Below are 25,295 nucleotides of genomic sequence, written 5' to 3'. Positions count from 1 at the left end.
AAAGTCATTGAAAGTAATCCAGTTAAAGTAACCCTACCCAACCCTGCTCATTTGTATCTTATCAGTTATCTGTAGGCAATAATTATTATTGATCCCTACGATTAATCTTAGTTTTTGCGTTTATGATATTTATGATGAGTAAAAAAATACATTTGGCATCGGGTTAATCATTTCCGTACTGTATTTTGATACGGCATGTCGTGAATAGAATAGAATATACCTTTATTGTCATTGTTACGAAATGGGTTAACATATTGTGACAACGAAATTGGGCATGACGCTCCAGTTTCACACATTAACAGTGAGGTAAAAAAGACAAGAAGATAAAGGAACAGAGAGGGTAAGGTTATAAAACAAGGAGGATAAGGTTCTAGTTATGTCAGGAGACCGGACCAGATCGGGGCAGGAGGCAGGAAGGGTGAACTTATTCGCGTTAACGATCAGTTACTTTTATTAAGGAAATAAAAGTCATCCAACACTCAGGGACAAAAACAAAAACAGGCTTACAGGCAAACAGGAACTCAGACTAGGAATACTCACAAAACAGGCTTTTACTCAGAACGGGCAAGTACAGGTTTCCTCAAGTCAAACAGAACAGAATAATGCAAAGTCATGCAATGAACCCGCAACCTGCAATCCCCGAAACCCGCCCTTAAGAAGCACACACGCAAATGAGAAAATCTGCTACAGCCCGTGCCAAGGGGGCGGGGCCAGCCGGTTGCCACGGCGACCATGCTGGACATGACACGTTATGATTTACACCAAATTTACACAAGAAATGTCGGCATGTAGGATGTTACAAACAGTTTGGTATCGTAATATAGTTGGTATCGTAAGGGTTTGTACAATTATGAGAAACTGTCTCTGAGTCTGTTTGTTTTTGTTTTGTGTGACCTGTAGCGCTTGCCGGAAGGCAGCGGGTCGAAGAGGTCTGCTGAGGTAGAGAGAGCAGGCAATGTCCTCCAGACTGGGCAGAGAGCAACCGACGATTTTCTGGGCTGTTTTGATGACCCTCTGGAGCGTTTTATGTTGCTTATTGGTAGAGGTACAGTGGAACCTCGGTTTTCGAACGGCTCTCAGTTCGAACAAATCAGTGTTCGACCAAAAATTTCGAGAAATTCTTGCTTCGCTGTTCGGTCAAAAAATCGGAGTTTGAACGCCGGTACGCTAGGGTGCGAAGTTGAGCAGCGTACGGGTGTTTTAGCCCCTTATTATTGGGGTGGCAGTGGCTCAGGAGGTAGAGCGCTCGTCTTGGGATCAAGAGATCGCAGTTCGAATCCCAGCTCCTCTGTGTCACATGTCGAAGTGTCCTTGGGTAAGACACTGAACCCCTAATACCCCCAATAAGCAGGTTAGCGCCTTACATGGCTGCACGGCCGCTATTGGGAAATGTGAAGCACACTGTAAAGTGCTTTGGGAAGTCATTGACTTGAAAAGCACTATGTAAATCATTTCATTTCATTATTATGCCTCCGAAGAAAGTCAGTGCAAGCAGCCAAGTTGCGACAGGTGAAAAAAGAAAAGTAGTATGTACAACTATTGCATTTAAGAAAGAAATAATATAAATAGATATTAAGGCGTGCGAGCGCCTTCTGCTGACCACCACAAAGGTAAGACATCCTATTCATAAGATTATGAAAACGCGGATGTACGATTAGCCCGGGTTAGCTTTAAGTTTACGTTAAACATTCAGGGTGTTGGAACGGAGCCCAACATTGAGGGTGTTGGAACGGGGCCCCTTTCCGATGAACCGCTCACCACTTGTTGTGGAGACCCGGGTGCTAAATGACTTGTAAACGACCTGATTATTTTATTTTTACACGATCACGTTAGCGTCATCTTACGTACGGAAGATTACGAAAACACGGACGTACGATTAGCCTGGGTTAGCTTTATGTTTACGTTAAACATTCAAGGTAAACATTCAGGGTGTTGGAACGGATTAAAACGATTGACATTATTTTGAATGGGAAAAACGATTTCGGTGATGGAACAAATCGGTTTTCGAACAGGGTTCTGGAACCGATTATGGTCGAGAACCGAGGTTCCACCGTATCGGCCTTTAGAAGAAGGATTCTATCGGTTCTTATAACGTAGGAATGAACAATTATGGTGTATCGCTAGTGTCAAGTAGTTTCTCACTCCGAGTTGAAAACCACAGCGATTGCCTAACACCCCCGCTCTCTCCCTGACTCCACCGGTTGATTTTTTCTTCACGGCTCTCGGCAAAGTGTTTACGCAGAAGACAAAACAGAGACGTATCATTCCATAAACAAAGTCAGAGTGCAGCAGGAAATCAAAACCGAGGCTTTCCAGGTGAACCCGAAGCACCCTGACGCAGCTCCGACGCGGTCTGCTTTCTTTTCGGGCTTGTCTGGACACGGAGGGCGTCCGACTCCCCCCGAAACCGCCGAGAAAATCATAAAAAAGGAAAACATGGTGACAGAATGTAAATATTATTGTAAACGAGGAATGGGTTTTCGCAATGATCTTACAAAAACAACGAAGGCTGGGTTTTTTTCAGTTTTTGCACATCTACGTCTTGCACAAATTGCAGGAGAAACATCTCCATGGTGCAAGATGATGTTCAGAGTCTTCAGTTCTTTGTTTTAAAGGACACTGTGTATCGTGACCCGGGGTTGCTCAAACCACAGCCGCACTTGCCAGTTTTAGTTTTCATTTGAGCTCTGAAAAGTGATGAGTCCCGGGGACTCGCATGCTCAAACATCTATGCAGGGGTGTCAAAGTCATTTCAACTCGGGGGCCACACGATAGAACAAACATTCTGTCGGGGGCCGGATTAGTAGATTAAAGAGAAAGAAAAAGAGAAAGAAATAAGAGAAAGAGGGAGGGAAAAGGAGAGAGGGCGGGAAAAAGAAATAAAAAGAGAGAGCGTGAGAAACAGAAGATAAAAGTCGTGAGAGAGGGGGAAAAGAAAGGGAGAGGAAGAAGTAAATCCAAAGACAAATAGAAAGACAGAAGGAGAGAAAGAAAGTGTGAAGGATATGAAGAGAGGAAGAGAAAAGAGAGAAAAGGAAAAAAGGGAGTTAGAGCAAAAGAGGTTGAAAGACACAGAGGGAGAAAGAGACAAAGAGCAACAAAGGAAGAGAAAAACAGAGAGTGAAAGAGACAGAGTGGGAGAAAAGGGGAGGAAAAAGAAAGAGAGAGAGAGAAATAAATACAAGTACAGTGTCTTTGTTCGAGGCACCCTTTGGCAACATCAAGTGGACATATTTCAACCTGCAGCTTGTTTTTCTCTTGCGCTTCTTTGAGTGTTGTCTCGCGGGCCGGATTCAATCCCTTAGCGGGCCTGATCTGGCCCGCGGGCCGCCTGTTTGACACCTGTGATCTATGGTGCCGAACCAATGTTCCCAGTAATTTTCCACACGGGTCTGAGCGTTCACACAGGTGAGCAACGCTTGAAACGACAGTGAGCAACGGCAATCCCAAGTGTGGCAACTGAGTCATGATCAAACATGTCCAAAACTTGACATCAAGTTACATTTTGCTGAGTTTCCGGCAATGCAAAATTAATTTTCTCTTTTGAATGAATTGACTCATGTACGATGGCCTACAAACGTCATTTGTTTTTACAATTCTTTCACAAGATTTCCATTTCTTTTTTTTCCCGGTATCTTTTGTGGCATAATATGAACATTTTTGGGGGATGATTGAGTCGGTTGTGAGATAAAGAACTGTACTTAATCCCATTTTTGAGTGGAAGTACAATGTTGGCAACAAGATTCACTTGATATCATTGGAAATGATTTGAATGCTGTCATGATGACCTAATTGGAGCCACCTGGGGTAATCATCTGACGCGCTGGAATGCGCTCCCTGATTGGTTTATGTTCCCTTTTTAAGCACGCTACGCGGAGACCTCTTCGTCCGAGGTTACTTTTTACCCCGTTTGACTCGCCTGATTTTCCTGTGTCTTTTTGACTTGTTTACCTGATTCTGCCTGCCTCCGATCCGACCTGCTTCCGTCCCACGCTACGATCTTCTCTCCAGTCCCGGTAAACTCGACCCGCTTCCGTCCCACGCTACGATTGGCTACGTGTCCCGAAGTCGTCTTCACGGCGTTGCTGCTGACGTTCGACGGTCATCGCGTCTCCCGCTAACCCTGTACGCTTCCCCAAATAAAAGACTTGGGGTCTCCTGCTCTGTTCTGGTCCGCCCTGACAGAATGCAACACAAACTTTTTCTTCTTTTTCCCTGTTTTTTTTTTCCAATTTTTTTTAATTGCTTTAAAAAAAATCTCATTGTGTTTATTTTTCCTAGCTGTTACTTTTTTACTTTGTTTTACACTTTGGAAATACTGCAAACATAAATAGTACAAAAATATTAAAAAAAATAATAATAGAGTATTACTACAAATCACCAAAATCATAAAAGTACTGCAATACTACAAAACACGACACACATACAATTAAAAATCTATTATCTTAATACAACAAAAATACTACAGAAACACTAAAAATTTACTACTATGGAAAAACTACCGAGAAAACTACTTCATAAATAGTACAAAAATAAAACTACAGTAATACTACAAAAATTCGACAACAGAAATATTGAAAAAAAATACTTTGATAAAGTACAACTACTGTAACGCTTGAAAACTAAATATCAAAGATCGGCCCATTGGCCCAAAATTTTGGACCCAATGCGGGCCCCCGACTCCAAATAGTTGCCCACCCCTGGAGTAGATGGAGAATTAAAGGTACAATGTACATTATTTAGCGCCCTTTAGTGGTAAAATATTGGATTCATTAAAAAAAATAAGCAAAAAAATTTGACTTGGTCCTGTTGCCTGTTGGCATTTCCTGTCCGGTATTGTTCCCGTTTATTGTTTAATATCGGTTTCTAGTTTCGTTCCCGCTTACTTTTGTCCTGTTTACCATTCTCCCCAGTTTTCGTTTCCGTCTAGTTTGTCCTGTTCTATTTCAGTATCCTGTATTATCATCACTCCTGTCTGTCCCGTCCTGTCCGGTATCGACCCCATCTGGCCGATATCTACTCGGGCAATTGGTATCGATCTCGTCAGCCTCTGGCTTCCTGTCATTCCACACCGGACTGGCGCCTAACATGCATGACTCCCCATTTCCCGTAAAATGAAAGGCTTGCGTGAGAAACGTCACACGTTTGGGTCCTGATCCGGTTCTGGTTCCCGACATTGACAACTATTGAAGAAGGAAATGAAATACAAAATGATGTATGAGTGGCCGCCATTGAACTGCTACTGAAAGGTAGAGTAAATGGTTTAAAAATGTTATATTTTTAGGATTTACCAGTAAATTAATACATTTCTTGTTTTTTTGGCATGGCACGACCTACTGAAAATGGGTCCCAACCCACTTTTGGGTCCTGTCCCATCAGTTGAGAAAAAACGGTTCAGTCTGATTGTAATTATGTAAAAAAATCAGAAGGGACCTCCAAAGAGACGTGTAAATCAGTATAAACACAGAACACATAGATGACTCTCGCGTTTACGTCCGACATTTTGGTTTCAAAACAAAGATTTGTATTTTTTCCTCTCGAATTTAAATAGTCAACAGTAGGGCTGCTCGACAATTGTGTAATTACAAGACACTGCAGTTTTTTTTAAGGATTCACAGTTCCTCTTTGTGATTTGGGTTATAATGGTGTAGGGTTTTTTGCTTTAGTTTAATGTATTTAGTGTTGAAAATAATCATTCCTTATGTACAAATTCGCCTCTAGATGTCGCTAGCGCTACACTAAGTTATTTCTTTGAGTTCTTGGAATTCTGATATGAATGACTGATCCAGAAAGAGATGGAACCAAGGAACCAGGAAGAGGTTGTCACGGTTGGCATCAGCTGCGGCTTGTTGACTGATTGGCTTCCCTCCTACTTAAGCTCAGTGCTCTCACTCGCCCTTTGTCAGTCCGTCAACGAACCTCTGCACCCGGAAGACATAGGTTTTGACTCTGTCCGGTTTCGTGCTTGTGTTTCCTGTCCGGTATCGTTCCCGTCTATTTAGTCCTGTTTGATATCGATCTCCAGCTTCGTTTCCGTCTATCTCGTCCTGCTTGTTATCGGACTCCAGTCTCCAGTGCCTGATATCAATCCTGTCTGTCCCGTCCTGTCCGGTATCGACCCCATCTGTCCCATATCTGCTCATGCAATTTGGTATTGATCTCGTCGGCCTCTGGCTTCCTGTCATTCCACACCAGACTGCTGCCTTACGTCTTCCGCCCAACAATCGCCGGATCACCGGCATTTGGGTTCACGTGCATGACTGCCCCATTTCCTGTAAAATAAAGCTTGTGTGAGAAACGTCACGCATCTGGGTTCTCCTCCTGTTCCGGTTCTTGACAAATATAACACAAACAATTTATTAATACATGTAATCAAGACAGAGAACGCAAGGGTTACTGCGAAAATCGGCCGGTAAAAAGTTACGAGTAAAAACAAAACAAAAGATTTTTGCTATAATGCTAATCCATTTGGGGGGGAATCCCTTTGTACGGAAAATTTCACTTATATTTTCTCCAGGAACCAACAGGATGATGTTTAGTTTAAACCGTCACCTTGGAAGCTGCGCCTGGAGCTGAATTTACTTTGTGCTCCAAGGTGTTTATGGCTTTCGTGTTGACAAAAAGGCTGCAAATTGGGCTGATGCGGTTGGGTTCTAGTCCAGGCATAACACTCGGTTTGAAATTGATAGTGGGCCAATGGGTCGTCCACAATGGGCAGAAATTTAGCAAAGTGAATCTGTACGCTGGAATGTCCCCTAAACGATACATTCTCTAATTATGCCAAAATTATTTCATCAATACATAGCCCTGAATGTTTCAATTACAATTAAAAACTTCATGTTATCAAACTTTATTGTAATCCAATGCAGATTTGTGGTCTCTGTGGGGAGACCAAGGAACTGTCCATCAGGGGGTGGAGTCATCCCAGCCTGAGCTCTTTGAACTGGGGTGAAATGTGAGAGTTCAGTTCTGTCTCCCGTTTATTGTTTTCTTGTTTCATTTCTGGTTCCAGTTTAGCTTTCGTCCTGTTTATTATTTTCTCCAGTTTTCGTTCCCGTCAAGTTTCTCCTGTTAATTTTCGATATCCTGATCAGTTATCTATCCTGTCTGTCACTTTCTGTCCGGTACCGACCCCCTCTGTCCGATATCAACTCGGGCAATTGGAATCGATCTCGTCGGTCTCCATTTCCCATAAAATAAAAGGCTTGTGTGAGAAAGTCACGCGATTGGGTCCTGTATCTGTTCTGGTTCTGAGGGATTGGTCTTAAATGTATTGCATGTGGTCTTGAAAAGGTCTTACAGGGTTCCTGCGGATCCTTGAAAATTATTTAAAAAAGCATTAAATTCATTTTTTTCCTAAATAAAGCCTTAATTGGCATTAAAATGTCTTAATCTGTAATCAGTCTGTAGTCTGCAATATTCTGTGGTCTGAGCAGCCCTTTGAGACTCCTTGTGATTAAGGGCGTCACATATAAACATGGCTTGAGTTTTTCCTTGCCCTCATATAACTAGACTTGACTTGACTGAGGTTTTGAGTTTTTCCTTGCTCTCATGTTGGTTTTAGATCAGGGGACTGTGTCATAATAGTCTGTAGTTCGCAATAATCTGTGGTCTGTGCAGCCCTTTGAGAGTCCTTATGATTAAGGGTGTCACAAATAACTATACTTGACTAAGGTTTTGAGGTTTTCCTTGCTCTCATGTAGGTTTTAGATCAGGGGATAGTGTCATGATAGTTGGTAGTTCGCAATAGTCTGTGGTCTGTGCAGCCCTTTGAGACTCTTTATGATTAAGGGTGTCACAAATAAGTAAACTTGACTAAGGTTTGAGTTTTTCCTTGCTCCCATGTTGGTTTTAGATCAGGGGATGGTGTCATAATAGTCTGTCATCTGCAATCATTTGTGGTCTGTGCAGCCCTTTGAGACTCCTTGTGATTAAGGGTGTCACAAATAACAATACTTGACTTGACAAAGGTTTTGAGTTTTTCCTTGCTCTCATGTAGGTTTTAGATCAGGGGATGGTGTCATAATAGTCTGTAGTTGGCAATAATCTGTGGTCTGTGCAGCCCTTTGAGACTCTTTATGATTAAGGGTGTCACAAATAACTAGACTTGACTAAGGTTTGAGTTTTTCCTTGCTCTCATGTTGGTTTTAGATCAGGGGATGGTGTCATAATAGTCTGTCATCTGCAATCATTTGTGGTCTCTGCATCCCTTTGAGACTCTTTGTGTTTAAGGGCTATACTGATAAACATGACTTGAGGTTTTTGAGTTTTCCTTGCCCTCATGTCGGTTTTAGATCAGGGGATGCTGTCATCATGGTCTGTCGTCCGCAATAACCTGTGGTCTTAAGGGCTTTACAATCAAACATGTTTTTTACTTGACTTTTATCATGGAAAATTGGAAAACTGGTCTGAAAAATCCCAACGAATCCTATCCCCCAAAAATCGTTTCAATCCCCTCCTCTCAAATTTCAACCGGCATGTTCTCATCCCGAGAGGAAAAACGGAACCCCTGGAGGGAGCATAATACTGTCGCTCAGTCTGCAAAGAATTGGCCGAGGGCCCCGAGGCCACCGGGTTCATGACCTGCCGCTAACCACAATATGGAAGTCGGGGCGGCTTTGCGGAGAGAAGACATCTGACATCCATATTAAAGAAATACGAGTACTCTTACTGTACACTTGGCATTTCTACTTCTTCTGAAGATATTTTGTTTTCATAAGCGTGCTATTTGTTGCTGGGCGGGGGCCAGAGAAGAGTGACTGTTGCTTTTGGACTCGGCATAGCGGTCGGAGTTCGTCTCTTCCTCCAGGAGCGGCTCTGGCAGACAGGGGTGCGGTTTTTGGTCATTTTATGATGCTTTGGGATGGGTGGGGGTTATTACCTACATGGGTGAGTCAGGAGATGCTCCAGGAGTACCTTCTGGCAATGGACCATCAGATGCCTTCAACACCTGCACGGGGTTTCCCTAGCTCAGGGGTGTCAAACTCATTTGAACTCGGGAGCCACACGATAGAACAAACATTCTGTCGGGGGCCGGACGAGTAGATTAAAGAGAAAGAAAAAGAGAGATGAAGAAATAAGAGAAAGAGGGGGAGAAAAGGAGTGAGGGCGGGACAAAGAAAGAAAAAGAGAGAGAGGGAGAGAGCGTGAGAAACAGAAGATAAAAAGTCGTGAGAGAGCGGGAAGAGAAAGGGAGAGGAAGAAAGAAATCCAAAGAGAAAAGGAAAAAATGAAGTTAGAGCAAAAGACGTTAAAAGACACAGAGAGAGAAAGAGACAAAAAGCAACAAAGGAAGAGAAAGAGAAAGAGAAAGAGAAAGAGAGAAAGAGAAAGAGAAAGAGAAAGAGAGAAAGAGAGAAAGAAAGAGAAAGAAAGAGAAAAAGAGAGAGAGAGAGAGAGAAAGAGAGAGAAAAAGAGAGAAACAGAGAGAAATGAGAGAAAAAGAGAGAAAGAGCGAGAGAGAGAGAGCGAGAGTGAGTACAGTGTCTTTATGAGAGGCACCTGGCTTTGGCAACATCAAGTTGACATATTTCAACCTGCAGCTTGTTTTTCTCTTGTGCTTCTCTGAGTCTTGTCTCGCGGGCCGGATTCAATCCCTTAGCGGGCCTGATCTGGCCCGCGGGCCGCCTCTTTGGAACCTGTGCCCTAGCTCATAGAAGGAATGTTGCATCTAATGTTATTTTTTTCTTTCTTTTCCTTTCCTGGCATTGTTCCTGGTAGTTTTCCACCAAGTCGGTGAGCAACGCTTGAAACAACAGTGAGCGGCGGCGATCCCAAGTGTGGCAACTGAGTCATTGTCAAACATATGAAATGAAATGATCTGCATTTCTATCGCGCTTTTCAAGTCAATGACTTCCCAAAGCGCTTTACAATGTGCTCCACATTTCCCAATAGCGGCCTTGCAGCCATGTAAGGCGCTAACCTGCTTATTGGGGGTATTAGGGTTCAGTGTCTTACCCAAGGACACTTCGACATGTAACACGGACGAGCCAGGATTCGAACTGGGATCCCTGGGATACCTCCTGAGCTACTGCCGCTACATTTTTGGGGCCTTATTGAGTCGGTTGCACGATACAGAACTGTATTTAATCACATTTTTGAGTGGAAGTACAATGTTGCCAACAAGATTGACTGTCATGAACCAGAATGGAATCTCGGACCCAATTGCGTTCGTTTTAAAGTCAAGTCAAGTCAGTTTTATTTGTATAGCCCTTAATCACAAAGAGTCTTAAAGGGCTTCACAGGATATTGCACAGACTATTTTTTCAGACTATTATGACACCATCCCCTGATCTGAAACCAACATGAGGGCAAGGAAAAACTCAAAACCTCAGTCAAGTCATGTTTATTTGTGACACCCTTAATCACAAAGAGTCTCAAAGGGCTGCACTAATCACAGATTATTGCAAACCACAGACTATTATGACACCATCCCCTGATCTTAAACCTACATGAGGGCAAGGAAAAACTCTTAACCTCAGTCAAGTCAAGTCTAGTTATTTGTGACACCCTTAATCACAAAGAGTCTCAAAGTCCTGCACAGACCACAGACTATTGAAAACTACAGACTATTATGACCCCGTCCCCTGATCTAAAACCTACACGAGGGCAAGGAAAAACTCAAAAACCCCAAGTCTAGTCAAGCCATGTTTATTTGTGAGGCCCTTAATCACAAGAAGTCTCAAAGGGCTGCACAGACCCCAGATAATTGCCAACTACAGACTATTATGACACCATCCCCTGATCTAAAACCTACATGAGGGCAAGGAAAAACTCAAAACCTCAGTCAAGTCATGTTTATTTGTGACGCCCTTAATCACAAAGAGTCTCAAAGGGCTGCACAGACCACAGATTATTGCAAACCACAGACTATTATTCCACCATCCCCTGATCTAAAACCGACATGAGGGCAAGGGAAAACTCAAAAACCTCAAGTCAAGTTATGATTATTTGTATAGTCCTTAATCACAAGGAGTCTCAAAGGGCTGCAAAGACCACAGATTATTGCAAACCACAGACTATTATTCCACCATCCCCTGATCTAAAACCTACATGAGGGCAAGGAAAAACTCAAAACCTCAGTCAAGTCATGTTTAATTGTATAGCCCTTAATCACAAAGAGTCTCAAAGGGCTTCACAGACCACAGATTATGGCAAACCACAGACCATTATTCCACCATCCCCTGATCTAAATCCTACATGAGGGCAAGGAAAAACTCAAAAACCTCAACATGAGGCAAATGAAGAAACCTTGAGAAATGGCACATGAGGTAATCCCATTTCCCCCTTTCCGGGATGACCAGGCTGCAATAGATACCCTGTTTTGGCAGTAGGTCTCTCAGAAATCCTTTCAAAGTAAGCACACTTAACTGTACACTCCGCGCCGAAGGTAAATACGACGATATCCTTCTCGTTTGCAGTATTTTGTAACGTTTTTACAAAATAAATTTGCTTGTACCTTTTTCAAAACCATTTTTTAATTGGAAATTATTTAAATGCAACACAAACTTTTTCTTCTTTTTCCCTGTGTTTTTGTACTTTTTTTGAATTCCTTTCATAAAAATCTCATTGTGTTTATTTTTTCCGAGCTGTTCCTTTTTTCTTTTTCTTCTCTATTTACTTTTTTTCCTACATTTCTTTCTTTTCTTTTTTTCAAAATTTAAGCTACATTTGACTGTGGTTTTTTTCCGACACCAAGACCTAAAAATCATATGTATAAATTCACACGCAGGATTAATTTGTGGCTGTCAGGACCAGAACAGAGACAGGACCCACGCACATAACGTTTGTTACGAGTTTTATTAGAAGATTGCTGGACGCGGAAAGCAGGTCGCTCTGAACGCGGAAGTGGGACTTCCGTGGCGAGCGATGGCGGTGTCGGGAACGGAAAAAACGGGTCAGTAGCCGGGATAGAAGAGCAAAAAACGTGGTCGGGATCGGAAACAAGTCGAAAGCCAGGAGAGGAGAGTAGACGTGGTTGAGATCAAAACAGATCTAGCGGGAGAGAAACGGGAGCAAAAAACGGGATCGGCGAAAAAGGGCTTGTCGTGTAAAAACAGAGATTTGCAGACAGACCGACAAAAGGGGACTGGCAGGACAGAGTTTAAATAATGACAGGGAGACAATCTGTCAACAAGCTGCAGCTGGCGCCACACGAGCGGGGCCAATTGGGCGTCATGACAGTGGTTTTGCAAAATACATGTTCCACACCTGATTTTTTCTTTTAATGATACTGGAGAAATTGGAAAATTGTGTTTATTTTTTCCGAGCTGTTACTTTTTTCTTTTTGTTCTCTATTTACTTTTTTCCTACATTTCTTTCTTTTCTTTTTTTCTGGCTTTCTTCTAAATTTTTCTTTCCTTTTTCCCTTCCTTTTGTTTCTTTTTTTCTCAGCTTTTCACTCCTTTTTCATTTTGGTTTTTTTTTCTTTTTTGTTCTGTTCCCCCTTTCTATAAGTCATTTTGTGCATCATTTTACATCATATTTGGTCATATAGGAAAGTACATTTTTTAGTGGAAGTACAATGTTGGCAACAAGATTGACTTGATATAATTGGAAATTATTTGAATGCAACACAAACTTTTTCTTCGTTTTTCCGTTTTTTTTTTCTACTTTTTTAAAAATTCCTTTCAAAAAAACTCATTGTGTTTATTTTTTCCAAGCGGTTACTTTTTTCTTTTTGTTCTTTGTTTACTTTTTTCCTTTGTTTCTTTATTTTCTTTTTTTCTGGCTTTTTTTCTGAATTTCTCCTTTTTTTCCCTTCCTTTTGTTTCTTTTTTTCTCACCTTTTCACTACTTTTTCATTTTGGTATTTTTTTTCTTTTTTGTTCTATTCCCCGCCTTCCTTTAAGTCATTTTGTGCACAATTTTACATCATATTTGGTCATGTAGGGATTAAAGAAGCAAAAACAACCCGAAGAGCCGTTTAGGACCCGAAAGAGCCGGTTCTCTTTTAGTGAGCCGAGCCAAAGAAGCCGGTTCTCGAAAAACTCTACTGACTTTACTCGACTTCGTTCTACTTCGACCTTGACTTCAAAATACCGCATTTAGGACACAACGTGAGGGAAACCCGTGTCATTTGACCTTCATGCACTGTAACTTTAACTTAATTGGCTTCTTAATGAGCAATTTCGAGCCCTGATTTTTGTGAGCTGGCTAAATTTTCTTGTGCGCTGAGAATGGGCGGGCATCTTAGAGGGAACATTGCTCCCTTGTATGAAAGCCCTAATGGAGCTAGAAAACCAAAGCTCCAAATCACTTTTGACTTTTAAGCGTTTGGGAACGCCAAGTGATTTTGGAACTGGAAGAATAGCAAACTCCCACCCACGTGCTGCTTGAATTTCCTCTATTGAGCTTATCAAGAAATCGCCTGTTGAGTTTATTCTAAGTACCAGGTGTCAAAGAGGCGGCCCGCGGGCCGGATCAGGCCCGCTAAGGGATTGAATTCGGCCCGCGAGACAACGGTGAGGGAAGCGCAAGAGAAAAACAAGCTGCAGGTTGAAATAGGTCAACTTGATGTTGCCAAAGCCAGGTGCCTCGAACAAAGACACTGTACTTGTATTTCTCTCTCTCTCTCTCTCTCTCTCTCTCTCTCTCTCTCTCTCTCTCTCTCCCTTCCACCCCTTTTCTCCCACTCTCTGTCTCTATCTCTTTCAATCTCTGTGTCTCTTTTTCTCTTCCTTTGTTGCTCTTTGTTTCTTTCTCTCTGTGTTTTTTTATATTCTTTTGCGCTAACTTCCTTTTTTCCCTTTCTCTTTCTCTCTTCCTACCCTTCGTGCTTTCTTTTCTCTTTTCTCTCCTTCTGTCTTTCTATTTCTCTTTGGATTTCTTTCTTCCTCTCCCTTTCTTTTCCCCCTCTCTCACGACTTTTTATCTCTCGTCTCTCTCACTCTCCCTCTCTCTCTCTCTCTCTCTCTCTCTCTCTCTCTCTCTCTCTCTCTCTCTCTCTCTCTCTCTCTCTCTCTCTCTCTCTCTCTCTCTCTCTCTCTCTCTCTCTCTCTCTCTCTCTCTTTTCCACCCCTTTTCTCTCCTTCTGTCTTTCTAATTCTCTTTGGATTTCTTTCTTCCTCTCCCTTTCTTTTCCCCCTCTCTCACGACTCTTTCTTTTGTTTTTCACTCTCTTTCCCTCTCTCTCTCTCTCTTTCCCCTTTTTTCCCACCCCTTTTCTCCCACTCTGTCTCTGTCTCTCACTCTCTGCGTCTCTCTTTTTTTCTTCCTTTGTTGCTCTTTGTTTCTTTCTCTCTCTGTGTCATTTTAACTTCTTTTGCTCTAACTTCCTTTTCTCCTTTTTCTCTCTTTTCTCCTTTCTCTCCGTCTTTCTATTTCTCTTTGGATTTCTTTCTTCCTCTCCCTTTTTTTTTCCGCTCCCTCATGACTTTTTATCTCTTTTGTTAATCACGCTCTCTTCCTCTCTCTCTCTTTTTCTTTTTTTGTCCCGCCCTCTCTCCTTTTCCCTCCCTCTTTCTCTTATTTCTTGATCTCTCTTTTTCTTTCTCTTGAATCCACTTGTCTGGCCCCTGACAGAATGTTTGTTCTATCGTGTGGCCCCCGAGTTAAAATGAGTTTGACACCCCTGTTCTAAGTGATGCTTGAAATCCTTGAAATTGCTTACATTTTAATGTATTTTTTCATGGATTTAAGAGCGCTTGAATTTTGGGTGAAGTGCTTGTAAATGCTTGACATTGTTGCGTGTTTCCCAACAAGTCTGCTTAAAAATGTCATGGTTGCTGTGGTGCCCAATTGGCCCCGCCCGTGTGTGTCACGGTTGCCATGGTGCCCAATTGGCCCCGCCCGTGTGTTGCCAGCTGCGGCTCAATGAGAGATTGACTTTCTGTTTATATTAAGCTCAGCGCTCTCTTGCTGTTTTGTCAGTCCGTCAAACAAACTTCTGCCCCACAAGAGGTGGGTTCTGACTCGTTTCGGATTTCCTGTTGATTTTTTCAGTCCAGTATTGTTCCCGTTTATTTTTGTCCTGTTTTATTTCGGGTTCCAGTTTGGTTTCCGTCTATTTTTGTCCTGTTTATTATTTTCTCTAGTTTCTCCTGTTTGTTATCGATATCCTGATTTGTCATTCCTGTCTGTCCCTTCCTGTCCGGCATCGACTCCATCTGTCCGATATCAACTCGGGCAATTGGAATCAATCTCGTCGGTCTCTGGCTTCCTCTCCTTCCACGCCAGACCGGCTACCTAACGTGCATGACTCCCCATTTCCCGTAAAATAAAAGGCTTGTGTGAGAACGTCACGCGATTGGGTCCTGTTTCTGTTCTGGTTCTGACAAAAAAAAAGACGCAGCGACTGCTCTTTGGGGGTGTCTCTTTTACCATTGCATTTCTTCTTCCCTCGTGATTAATGGCAGCTGGTTTTAGTTCGTTCGGCATTGTTCTGTTGTAACGGGAAGAACTTCCTGCAACTGAAAATTAAAGCTACACATTGCTGTCAATTTTACCCAACACCTATTTGGCGAGAGATTTCTTTAAAAAATGTATATATTCGAGATTTACCCAAGATCTAAAAATTAGTTAGTGCTTCCAAGTGGTAAATTGTAATAAGAAGAACTTCCTGCAACTGAAAATTTAAGCTACATATCACTGTCGTTTTTTTCCAACACCAAGACCTAAAAATCATATGCATAAATTCTTGCGCAGGATTAAAAATTGCAAACATAAATTGCAGATATATTTGTGGCTGTCAGGACCAGAACAGAGCGAGACCCACTTGTGTAACATTTCTTACAAGTTTTATTCGAAGAAAGGGGATTGCTGGACACGGAAAGCAGGTCGCACTGAACGCGGAAGTCGGACTTCCGTGGCGAGCGATGGCGGTGACGGGAACGGAAAAAAACGGGTCAGTAGCGGGGATAGAAGAGCAAAAAACGTGGTCGGGATCGGAAACAAGTCGAAAGCCAGTTGGGATCAAAACAGAGCGTAGCGGGAGACAAACAGGATCAAAAAACGGGATAGGCAAAAAAGGGCTTGCCGTGTAAGAGCAGAGATTCGCAGACGGACCGACAAAAGGGGACTGGCAGGACAGAGTTTAAATGATGACAGGGAGACAATCTGTCGATAAGCTGCAGCTGGCGCCACACGGGCGGGGCCAATTGAGCGCCATGACAGTGCTTTTGCAAAATACATGTTCCACACCCAATTTTTTCTTTTAATGGTACTGTAAAAATTGGAAAATTAGCTTTAAAGGTCCTTAAAAACTGTTTGAATTTGGTCATGAAAAAACTGACCTTGTTTCCGTTTGTCATTTCCAGGTGGACCTGACCACAGCTCCACGTCGACCCATTGAGGTGAGTGTATATGCTTATAAAAGACATACATAAGTGTCAGGACCAGAACAGGAAACAGAACCCACTCGCGGAACGTTTCTCACAGTTTTATTGGGAAGAAGGGAAAGGAGCGCACACACGATCCGGAGATCGCTGGTCGCGCGGCGTAGGTTGCTCAGACGCGGAAGTGGGACTTCCGTGGCGAGCGATGCCGGTGTCAGTAATGGAAAAGCGGGTCAGTAGCCGGGATGGAAGAGCAAAAACGTGGTCAATATCAGAAAACGAGTCGGTATTCGGAACGGGAGAACAGACGAGGTGGAGATCAAAACAGTCACTGCTAAAAACACCACCACTGAAGCAAGCTATCACATTGCTCAGTGCATAGCAAAGCACAGAAAACCATTTACTGATGGCGAATATTTTAAGTTTCGACATTTTCTGCGGCAAATTATCATTGATGAAAGGTATGGTAGCTGTCCGTAGCACTTGTGTTTTGATTGTAGTTCATTGTTAATGAAGAATGGTTGATTCCGGTTAACTCTTCCATCCACTTCGACTTAGTTCCTCCAACGTGGTAATCCCTAGGTTATCCTCATGTCTCAACATGCCTGGAAACAACTCGAAAGAATTGTCTATAAGCCACCTTAGATGGCTCCACTCTACCTCGACGCAAAAGAGCGTAGACTGTAGTCCACGGGTGTCAAACGGGCGGCCCGCGGGCAGGATCAGGCCCTCTGAGGGATTGAATCCGGCCCGCAAGCTGAGAGAAGCGCGAGAGAAAAACGAGCTGCGAGTTGAAATATATCCACTTGATGTTGCCAAAGCCAGGTGCCTTGAAAAAACGCTGAACTTATATTTTTCTTTCTCTCTCTCCTCCTCCCCTTTTCTCTTACTCTCTATTTCTGTCTGTTTCACTCTCTTTTTCTCTTTGTTCCTCTTTGTCTCTTTCTCCCTCTGTGTCTTTTGGACTTCTTTTGCTCTCTTCTCCTTTTGTCCTTTGCTCTCTCTTTTCTTTCTTTCTCTCTCTCTTGTGTTCCCCTGCTCTCGTTCTCCCCTTCTTTCTTTCTCTCCTCTTTTCACTCCCTCTCTCTCTCTCTCTCTCTCTGTTGCATTCCCTTTCTCTCTATCTCCCCTTCTTTCATTCTTTTCTCTTCTACTCTTTTCTCTCTTTCTCTGTCTCTCTCTTGCGTTCCACTTCTCTCATTCCCCCTTCACTCTTTCTCTTCTTCTCTTTTCTCTCCTTCTAACTTTATTTCTTTCTATTTCTCTTTGTATTATGTTCTCTCTCTCTCTCTCTCTTTCTTTCCCCTTCTCTCACTATTTCTCTTTTTAACGCTTTTGTTTCTCAAATTCTCTCTCTCTCTCTTGTGTTCCCCTTCTCTCTTTCTCCCCTTCTTTCTTTCTCTCCTCTTTTCACTCCCTCTCTCTCTCTCTCTCTCTCTGTCGCATTCCCCTTCTCTCTATCTCCCCTTCTTTCTTTCTCTTCTTCTCTTTTCTCTCATTCTCTCTTTTATATCTTTCTCTCTCTCTCTCTTGCGTTCCACTTCTCTCATTCCCCCTTCACTCTTTCTCTTCTTCTCTTTTCTCTCCTTCTAACTTTCTTTCTTTCTTTCTATTTCTCTTTGTATTATGTTCTCTCTCTCTCTATCTCTCTCTCTCTTTCTTTCCCCTTCTCTCACTATTTCTCTTTTTAACGCTTTTGTTCCTCACATTCTCTCTCTCTCTCTCTCCCTCTCTCTCTCCCACTCTCTCCTTCTCCTTTTCTCTCTGTCTTTGTCCCACTCTCTCTTTTTTTCTCTCCCTCTCTTTCTCTTATTTCTTTCTCTCTATTTTCTTTCTTTAATCTACTAGTCCGGCCCCCGAGAGAATGTTTGTTCTATCGTGTGGCCCCCAAGTTGAAATGAGTTCGACACCCCTGCTGTAGTCCGAAACCAAGGTTTTGGGGCTAATCCTGTCTCGGTCTCCAAGCACTCAAGTCTTGGCGATGGTCTGGTGTCCATTGTTTTTGTCTCACCTTGACACTATGTCTTCATTGTGGAAGACCATGTCCATTGTCCCTGTGACAGGTCCGGCTAGATGTCATACAAAGACTGTGACTTCATCATAGAAAGCAAACTACCGTAAATTCCGGACTATAGAGCGCACCTGATTATAAGCCGCACCCACCACATTTTAAGAGGAAAACCGATATTGTACATACACAAGCCGCACCTGATCACAAGCCGCATGCGCCCACATTCAAACATGTAACACAAACACAAAATGAACCCAAACCCGACTTCGAGTCCCGCGATTGAAACTAAATGTCCTTCGTTAAAGTCCACAGTTCAAAAATCACAGCCGGCAAAATGAACGGAAAATAATACCGGTGCTTAAGGTTTGATGCAGACCTGCAGAGTCCGGGTCCCGTTGAAAGTAATCCAAGGAAAAAAGTGTATATTTCCAAAGGTAAGGGTGGGAAAAATATATCGGATGAACACATTTACTCACGCAACTCCTTTTTCTTTTACCCCCTCTTCTTTCCTTGTCCGTCCCTCACCTTTAGCGGTCCCCACTTAAACTCGGCACCCCGCGTTTGTTCCGCCCCTCATTTTTCGTTCACCTGTGCAAAACATATCACAATAAGGCTCTAAAATAAATACATTACAAAAATATACAGTTGCAAATCCATATTATACATGGGTTACACATATTGACAAAGAAAAGACAGTACACCGAGAGAGTTTTCAAAGCTTTAATAATAAGAATATAGCTTTGACAGGGCAGTTCATGGTAGCAACACTCGAGCGCCGCATCACTGAATAAGCCGCAGGGTTGAAAGTTAGGAAAAAAAGTAGAGGCTTATAGTCCGGAATTTTCGGTATATTTTTGTTCTTATCGGCAGCAGGAGGTGTAGCAAGCAATGTTCCCTGTGATTTTCCTTACGGGTGTGAGCGTTCACACAAAGTCGGTGAGCGACGCTTGAAACAACAGTGAGCAACCATAATCCCAAGTGTGGCAAGATAATTCATTATCAAACTTGTCCAAAACTTAACGTCAAGTTACATTTTGCGGAGTTTCCGGCAATGCAAAATGATTTTTCTCTTTTGAATGAATTGACTCATGTACGATGGCCTACAAACGTCGTTTCTTCTTACAATTCTTTCACAAGATATCCATTTCTTTTTATTTCCTGATATATTTGTCGCATAATATTAACAGTTTTGGGGGCTTATTAAGTAAGATACACAACTGTACTTAATCACATTTTTGAGTGGAAGTAAGATGTTTGCAACAAGATTGACTTGATATCATTGGAAATTATTTGAATGCAACACAAACTTTTTCTTCTTTTTCCGTTTTTTTTCTACTTTTTTTTTAAATTCCTTTAAAAAAAATCTCATTGTGTTTATTTTTTCCGAGCTGTTACTTTTTTCTTTTTCTTCTCTATTTACTTTTTTTCCTACATTTCTTTCTTTTCTTTTTTTCTGGCTTTTTTTCTAAATTTTTCCTTCTTTTTCCTCTTCCTTTTGTTTCTTTTTTTCTCAGCTTTTCACTACTATTTCATTGTAGTATTTTTTTCTTTTTTGTTCTATTTCCCCCCTTCCTTTAAGTCATTTTGTGCTCAATTTTACATCACATTTGGTCATGTTGGGATTAAAGAAGCAAAAACAACCCGAAGAGCCGTTTAGGACCCGAAAGAGCCGGTTCCTTTTAGTGAGCCGAGCCGAAGGAGCCGGTTCTCGACAAACTCTACTAACTTTACTCAATTTCGTTCTACTTCGACTCGACTTCAAAATACCGCATTTAGGACACTACGTCGGGGGAACCCGTGTATTTTGACCCTCATGCACTGTAACTTTGACTTAATTCGCTTCTTAATTAGTCATTTTGAGCCCTGATTTTTGTGCGCCGGCTAGAATTTCTTGTGCGCCGAGAATGTAGCTTAGAGGGGACACTGGTAGCAACCACTTGAGTTCTGAAGTCATGTTGATGTCAAAAGTGTCTAAATTGTTGCTTTTACTCCAGCTGTGAGCAGACGGTAACTGTTTACTCGCTTGGAAACCGTGTTTGGACGGAGTGAGCGATCGTTACACCGTCTCGGCTCCTGTCGCGTACTTAAAACCTAATGTTGATTTCAAATGACAGCTGTGGTCAGGGTTGGGTAGGGTTACTTTAACTCATTTGATTCGTATTTAGTTTATTTAGTCTTTTATTAGCATATTTGATATTGGAGTCATCCAAAAGTCATTGAAAGTAATCCAGTTAAAGTAACCCTACCCAACCCTAATAAAGATCTATCTATCTATCTACCTAGACATCTATCTATCTATCTACCTATCTATCTAGATCTGACTAAAGATCTATCAATCTATCTCTCTATCTAGATCTAACTAAAGATCTATCTATCCATCTATCTATCTAGATCTAACTAAAGATCTATCAATCTATCTATCTATCTAATAATAATAATTAATAATAATAATAACTATCTAGACATCTATCTATCTATCTATCTATCTATCTATCTATCTATCTATCTATCTATCTATCTATCTATCTAGATCTAACCAAAGATCTATCTATCTATCTATCTATCTATCTATCTATCTATCTATCTATCTATCTATCTATCTATCTATCTATCTATCTATCTATCTATCTATCTATCTATCTATCTATCTATCTATCTATCTAGATCTAACTAAAGATCTATCTATCCATCTATCTATCTAGATCTAACTAAAGATCGATCTATCCATCTATCTATCCATCTAGATCTATCTTAAAATCTATCCATCTATGTAGATCTAACTAAAGATTTATCTATCCATCTTTTTATCTAGATCTAACTAAAGATCTATCCGTCCATCTATCTATCTAGATCTAACTTAAGATCTATCTATCTATATAGATCTAACTAAAGATTTATCCATCCATCTTTTTATCTAGATCTAACTAAAGATCTATCTATCCGTCTATCTATCTAGATCTAACTTAAGATCTATCTATCTATATAGATCTAACTAAAGATTTATCTATCCATCTTTTTATCTAGATCTAACTAAAGATCTATCTATCTATCTAGATCTAACTAAAGATCCATCTATCCATCTATCCATCTATTTATCTAGATCTAACTCAAGATCTATCTATCCGTCTATCTATCTAGATCTAACTTAAGATCTATCTATCTATATAGATCTAACTAAAGATTTATCTATCCATCTTTTTATCTAGATCTAACTAAAGATCTATCTATCTATCTAGATCTAACTAAAGATCCATCTATCCATCTATCCATCTATTTATCTAGATCTAACTAAAGATCTATCTATCCATCTATCTATCTATCTATCTATCTATTTATCTATCCATCCATTTATCTAGATCTAACTAAAGATCAGGGTTGGGTAGGGTTACTTTAACTGGATTACTTTCAATGAATACCAAATATACTAATAAAAGACAAAAGAAACTAAATATGAATAAAATGACTCCATTTTGTGCAGGCTTGGGGAGTAACGGAATACACGGAACGGCAAAAATGATGTTTGGATGGATTTTCATTTGGTTTCCGTCGCAATTTATGTTCGTTTTGCCGGAGATCAACCCTGGCTGTGGTGAAACGTATCATGGGTTTATTACCGCAATTTTGGGGTTGTTTTGTCGTTTTGCGTGTTCCTGGACGATTTCTCACAATTTGCCATCTCCTTTGCGGTAGGAAGTACAGACGGAGCCGGTCCTGAATGCGTTGCGAGCCACCAAGAAGACCCGACGCTTCAAGAACCAGAAGGAGAACCTGCCTTCCGCCCACCTTCCCATCAAGGTGCAGCAACAGCTAGCTAAACGTGAGTCTTCTTCAACCAATATTTTGCATGAAACAACAAGTGTTATGAAGACTTATAACCAGGGTTGGGTAGGGTTACTTTAACTTGATTACTTTCAATGACTTTTGGATGACTCCAATACCAAATATGCTAATAAAAGACAAAATAAACTAAATAGGAATCAAATGATGACTCACAACACGTGGTAAGCTTTCTCTCCTGGCTTTGATCTCTTTGATCTCCGGCAAAACGAACATAAAATGCGACAGAAACAAAATGAAAATCAATCCAAACAGCTTGCCAACATCTTTTTTGCCGTTCCACGTGTTCGGTTACTCCCCAAGCCTGCACAAAATTTTGCACTGATTGACTAAACCTGAAAAGATAATGCGGTCAAAGACCAGAAACAGAGACAGGACCCAGTAGCGTTCGTTTACCCAGTTTTATTGATAAGGAGGGAGAGCAGTTCGGTATCGAGGTCAGAAAACAGGTCGGCTCCGGGTATCAGGCAGAAAACAGGTCGGCGGTTGGGATTGCAGATCAGGGCAGAAACGGGTCCAGAAACAGGTCGGCAACAGGTATCAGGCAGGAGGAAAACAGAGCAGGAAAATGTCGGAAGGTATCAGCTTGCCGAGCTTGGAGCATAGACGGTCTGACGGCTTCTTCCTGGAAGCCGGGGGTTTAAAAAGAGTCTCTGAACCAATCAGCGCTCAGGGCTGTTGGTGCCAATTGGGCAGTCACAGGTGCCCTGAATCAGCAATCGCCGTCTACTGTTAAGGACTGAAATTGACCTTCAGTTTCCTTCTTTACTCTTAGCATTATTTTGCCAAGGCCAAAGCCCGCCGACCCACCGTTTGACAAACACTATCGTAACTCTCCCCCAACCGTCTCTCGTTACAGCCGGCGAACCGAGCCCGGTCCCCATCGACTGGGACGAGGTACACGGCTACCGCCACAGGATGGACTACCAGAAGGGCAAACTGCTGGTAGTCAAGTCGGGCTACTACTACGTCTACGCCAAGACCTGCTTCCGATACTACGAGTACGCCGGGGAGGAGAGTCAACGCCAGGGTCCCTCGGTGGACGTGAGCAACACGCAGCTCATCCAGTACGTTTACCACGAGAGCATCAAGCAAAACGGCAAAGCCGAACTGTTGATGAAGACGGGCAGTACCATGCGCTGGGACAACTCCAGCTACAACATGTACTGCGCCCAACAAGGCCGGGGTCTTTGGCTGCAGCAGGGGGACGCCTTGTACGTCACCGTTTCCAATGCCTGGATGTTGGACCCCGATGGAGTGGGGACCTACTTTGGGGCCGTCAAGTTGGGGAACTGAAAGTCCGGACACCCGGGACGTTGCCGTGCTACTGAAGCAACCCTTAAGAACCACTGACATTTTGTATTGAAACGTTTTACCGCAGAGCATTTTCTTGACGCAGACCAGAACCACTCTCGACCCAGGTCTATGTAGTACTGGATTCGTAAGGGTGGGGTGCGGAGGTTGAGTAGTCCTTTAAAAGTTTCATAGTAAGATTTTCTTGATTAAGGATGTGTTAACAAGGCCAAATTGAGTTCAAAGAGCCTTTACATGTTTTCCCCATTGGTCGAGTTAAGTCAAGTCATGTTTATTTGTGACGCCCTTAATCACAAAGAGTCTCAAAGGGCTGCACAGACCATAGATTATTGCAAACCACAGACTATTATGACACCATTCCCTAATCTAAAACCTACATGAGGGAAAGGAAAAACTCAAAACCTTAGCATGAAGAAAATAAAGAAACCTTGAGAAGGGACAGTCTCAAAGGGCTGCACAGACCACAGACTATTGCACACTACAGACTATTATGAAACCATCCCCTGATCTAAAACCTACATGAGGGCAAGGAAAAACTCAAAAACATCAAGTCATGCTTATTAGTATAGCCCTTAATCACAAAGAGTCTCAAAGGGCTGCACAGACCATAGATTTTTGTAAAGCACAGACTATTATGACATCGGTAAGGCGCCCGCTTTGAGACTGGGAGGTCGGTGGTTCGCGCCCCGGCCGAGTCATTCCTAAGACTTAAAAAGTGGTCGGCGGCGCCCTCTGTTGGCTGCGGCTGCATCGGCTCGCTACAACGGGTCAGGTGCAATCGACATTTCGTTCTGTGTACATTGTTACACAGAATGACAATACAAGGAAATTATTATTATTATTATTATTATTATCATCCCCTGATCTAAAACCTACATGAGGGCAAGGAAAAACTCAAAAACCTCAAGCCATGTTTATTTGTGACGCTCTTAATCACAAAGAGTCTCAAAGGGCTGCACAGACCATAGATTATTGCAAACCACAGACTATTATGACACCATCCCCCGATCTAAAACCTACATGAGGGCAGAGAAAAACTCAAAACCTTAGCATGAAGAAAATAAAGAAACCTTGAGAAGGGACAGTCTCAAAGGGCTGCACAGACTATTGCACACTACAGACTATTATGACACCATTCCCTGATCTAAAACCTACATGAGGGCAAGGAAAAACTCAAAAACCTCAAGTCACGCTTATTAGTATAGCCCTTAATCACAAAGAGTCTCAAAGGGCCGCACAGACCATAGATTATTGCAAACCACAGACTATTATGACACCATTCCCTAATCTAAAACCTACATGAGGGAAAGGAAAAACTCAAAACCTTAGCATGAAGAAAATAAAGAAACCTTGAGAAGGGACAGTCTCAAAGGGCTGCACAGACCACAGACTATTGCACACTACAGACTATTATGAAACCATCCCCTGATCTAAAACCTACATGAGGGCAAGGAAAAACTCAAAAACATCAAGTCATGCTTATTAGTATAGCCCTTAATCACAAAGAGTCTCAAAGGGCTGCACAGACCATAGATTTTTGTAAAGCACAGACTATTATGACATCGGTAAGGCGCCCGCTTTGAGACTGGGAGGTCGGTGGTTCGCGCCCCGGCCGAGTCATTCCTAAGACTTAAAAAGTGGTCGGCGGCGCCCTCTGTTGGCTGCGGCTGCATCGGCTCGCTACAACGGGTCAGGTGCAATCGACATTTCGTTCTGTGTACATTGTTACACAGAATGACAATACAAGGAAATTATTATTATTATTATTATTATTATCATCCCCTGATCTAAAACCTACATGAGGGCAAGGAAAAACTCAAAAACCTCAAGCCATGTTTATTTGTGACGCTCTTAATCAC

The 25,295-nt window shown here is 42.1% G+C and overlaps 1 protein-coding gene across 1 annotated transcript in view; it reads left to right on the top strand.

The window, feature by feature from the left end:
• The window catches only part of tnfsf11 (TNF superfamily member 11), a 30,121-nt gene extending 5,462 nt beyond the window's left edge, over positions 1–24,659 (top strand). The window contains exons 2-4 of the mRNA XM_088352333.1: positions 16,257–16,292; positions 21,976–22,102; positions 22,982–24,659. Coding sequence (XP_088208459.1) covers positions 16,257–16,292; positions 21,976–22,102; positions 22,982–23,418 — 600 coding nt within the window. The 3' untranslated portion in view covers positions 23,419–24,659. The remainder of the gene's footprint in view (positions 1–16,256; positions 16,293–21,975; positions 22,103–22,981) is intronic.
• The last annotated feature ends 636 nt before the right edge of the window (positions 24,660–25,295 follow it).

Source organism: Urocampus carinirostris, chromosome 14, assembly GCF_059441175.1.
Source record: "Urocampus carinirostris isolate Australia breed hairy pipefish chromosome 14, RoL_Ucar_1.0, whole genome shotgun sequence".
In the NCBI taxonomy this organism is placed as follows: Eukaryota; Metazoa; Chordata; class Actinopteri; order Syngnathiformes; family Syngnathidae; genus Urocampus; species Urocampus carinirostris.
Note: the sequence above shows the minus strand (reverse complement) of the source record. Positions and strands in the feature narration are given on the sequence as shown.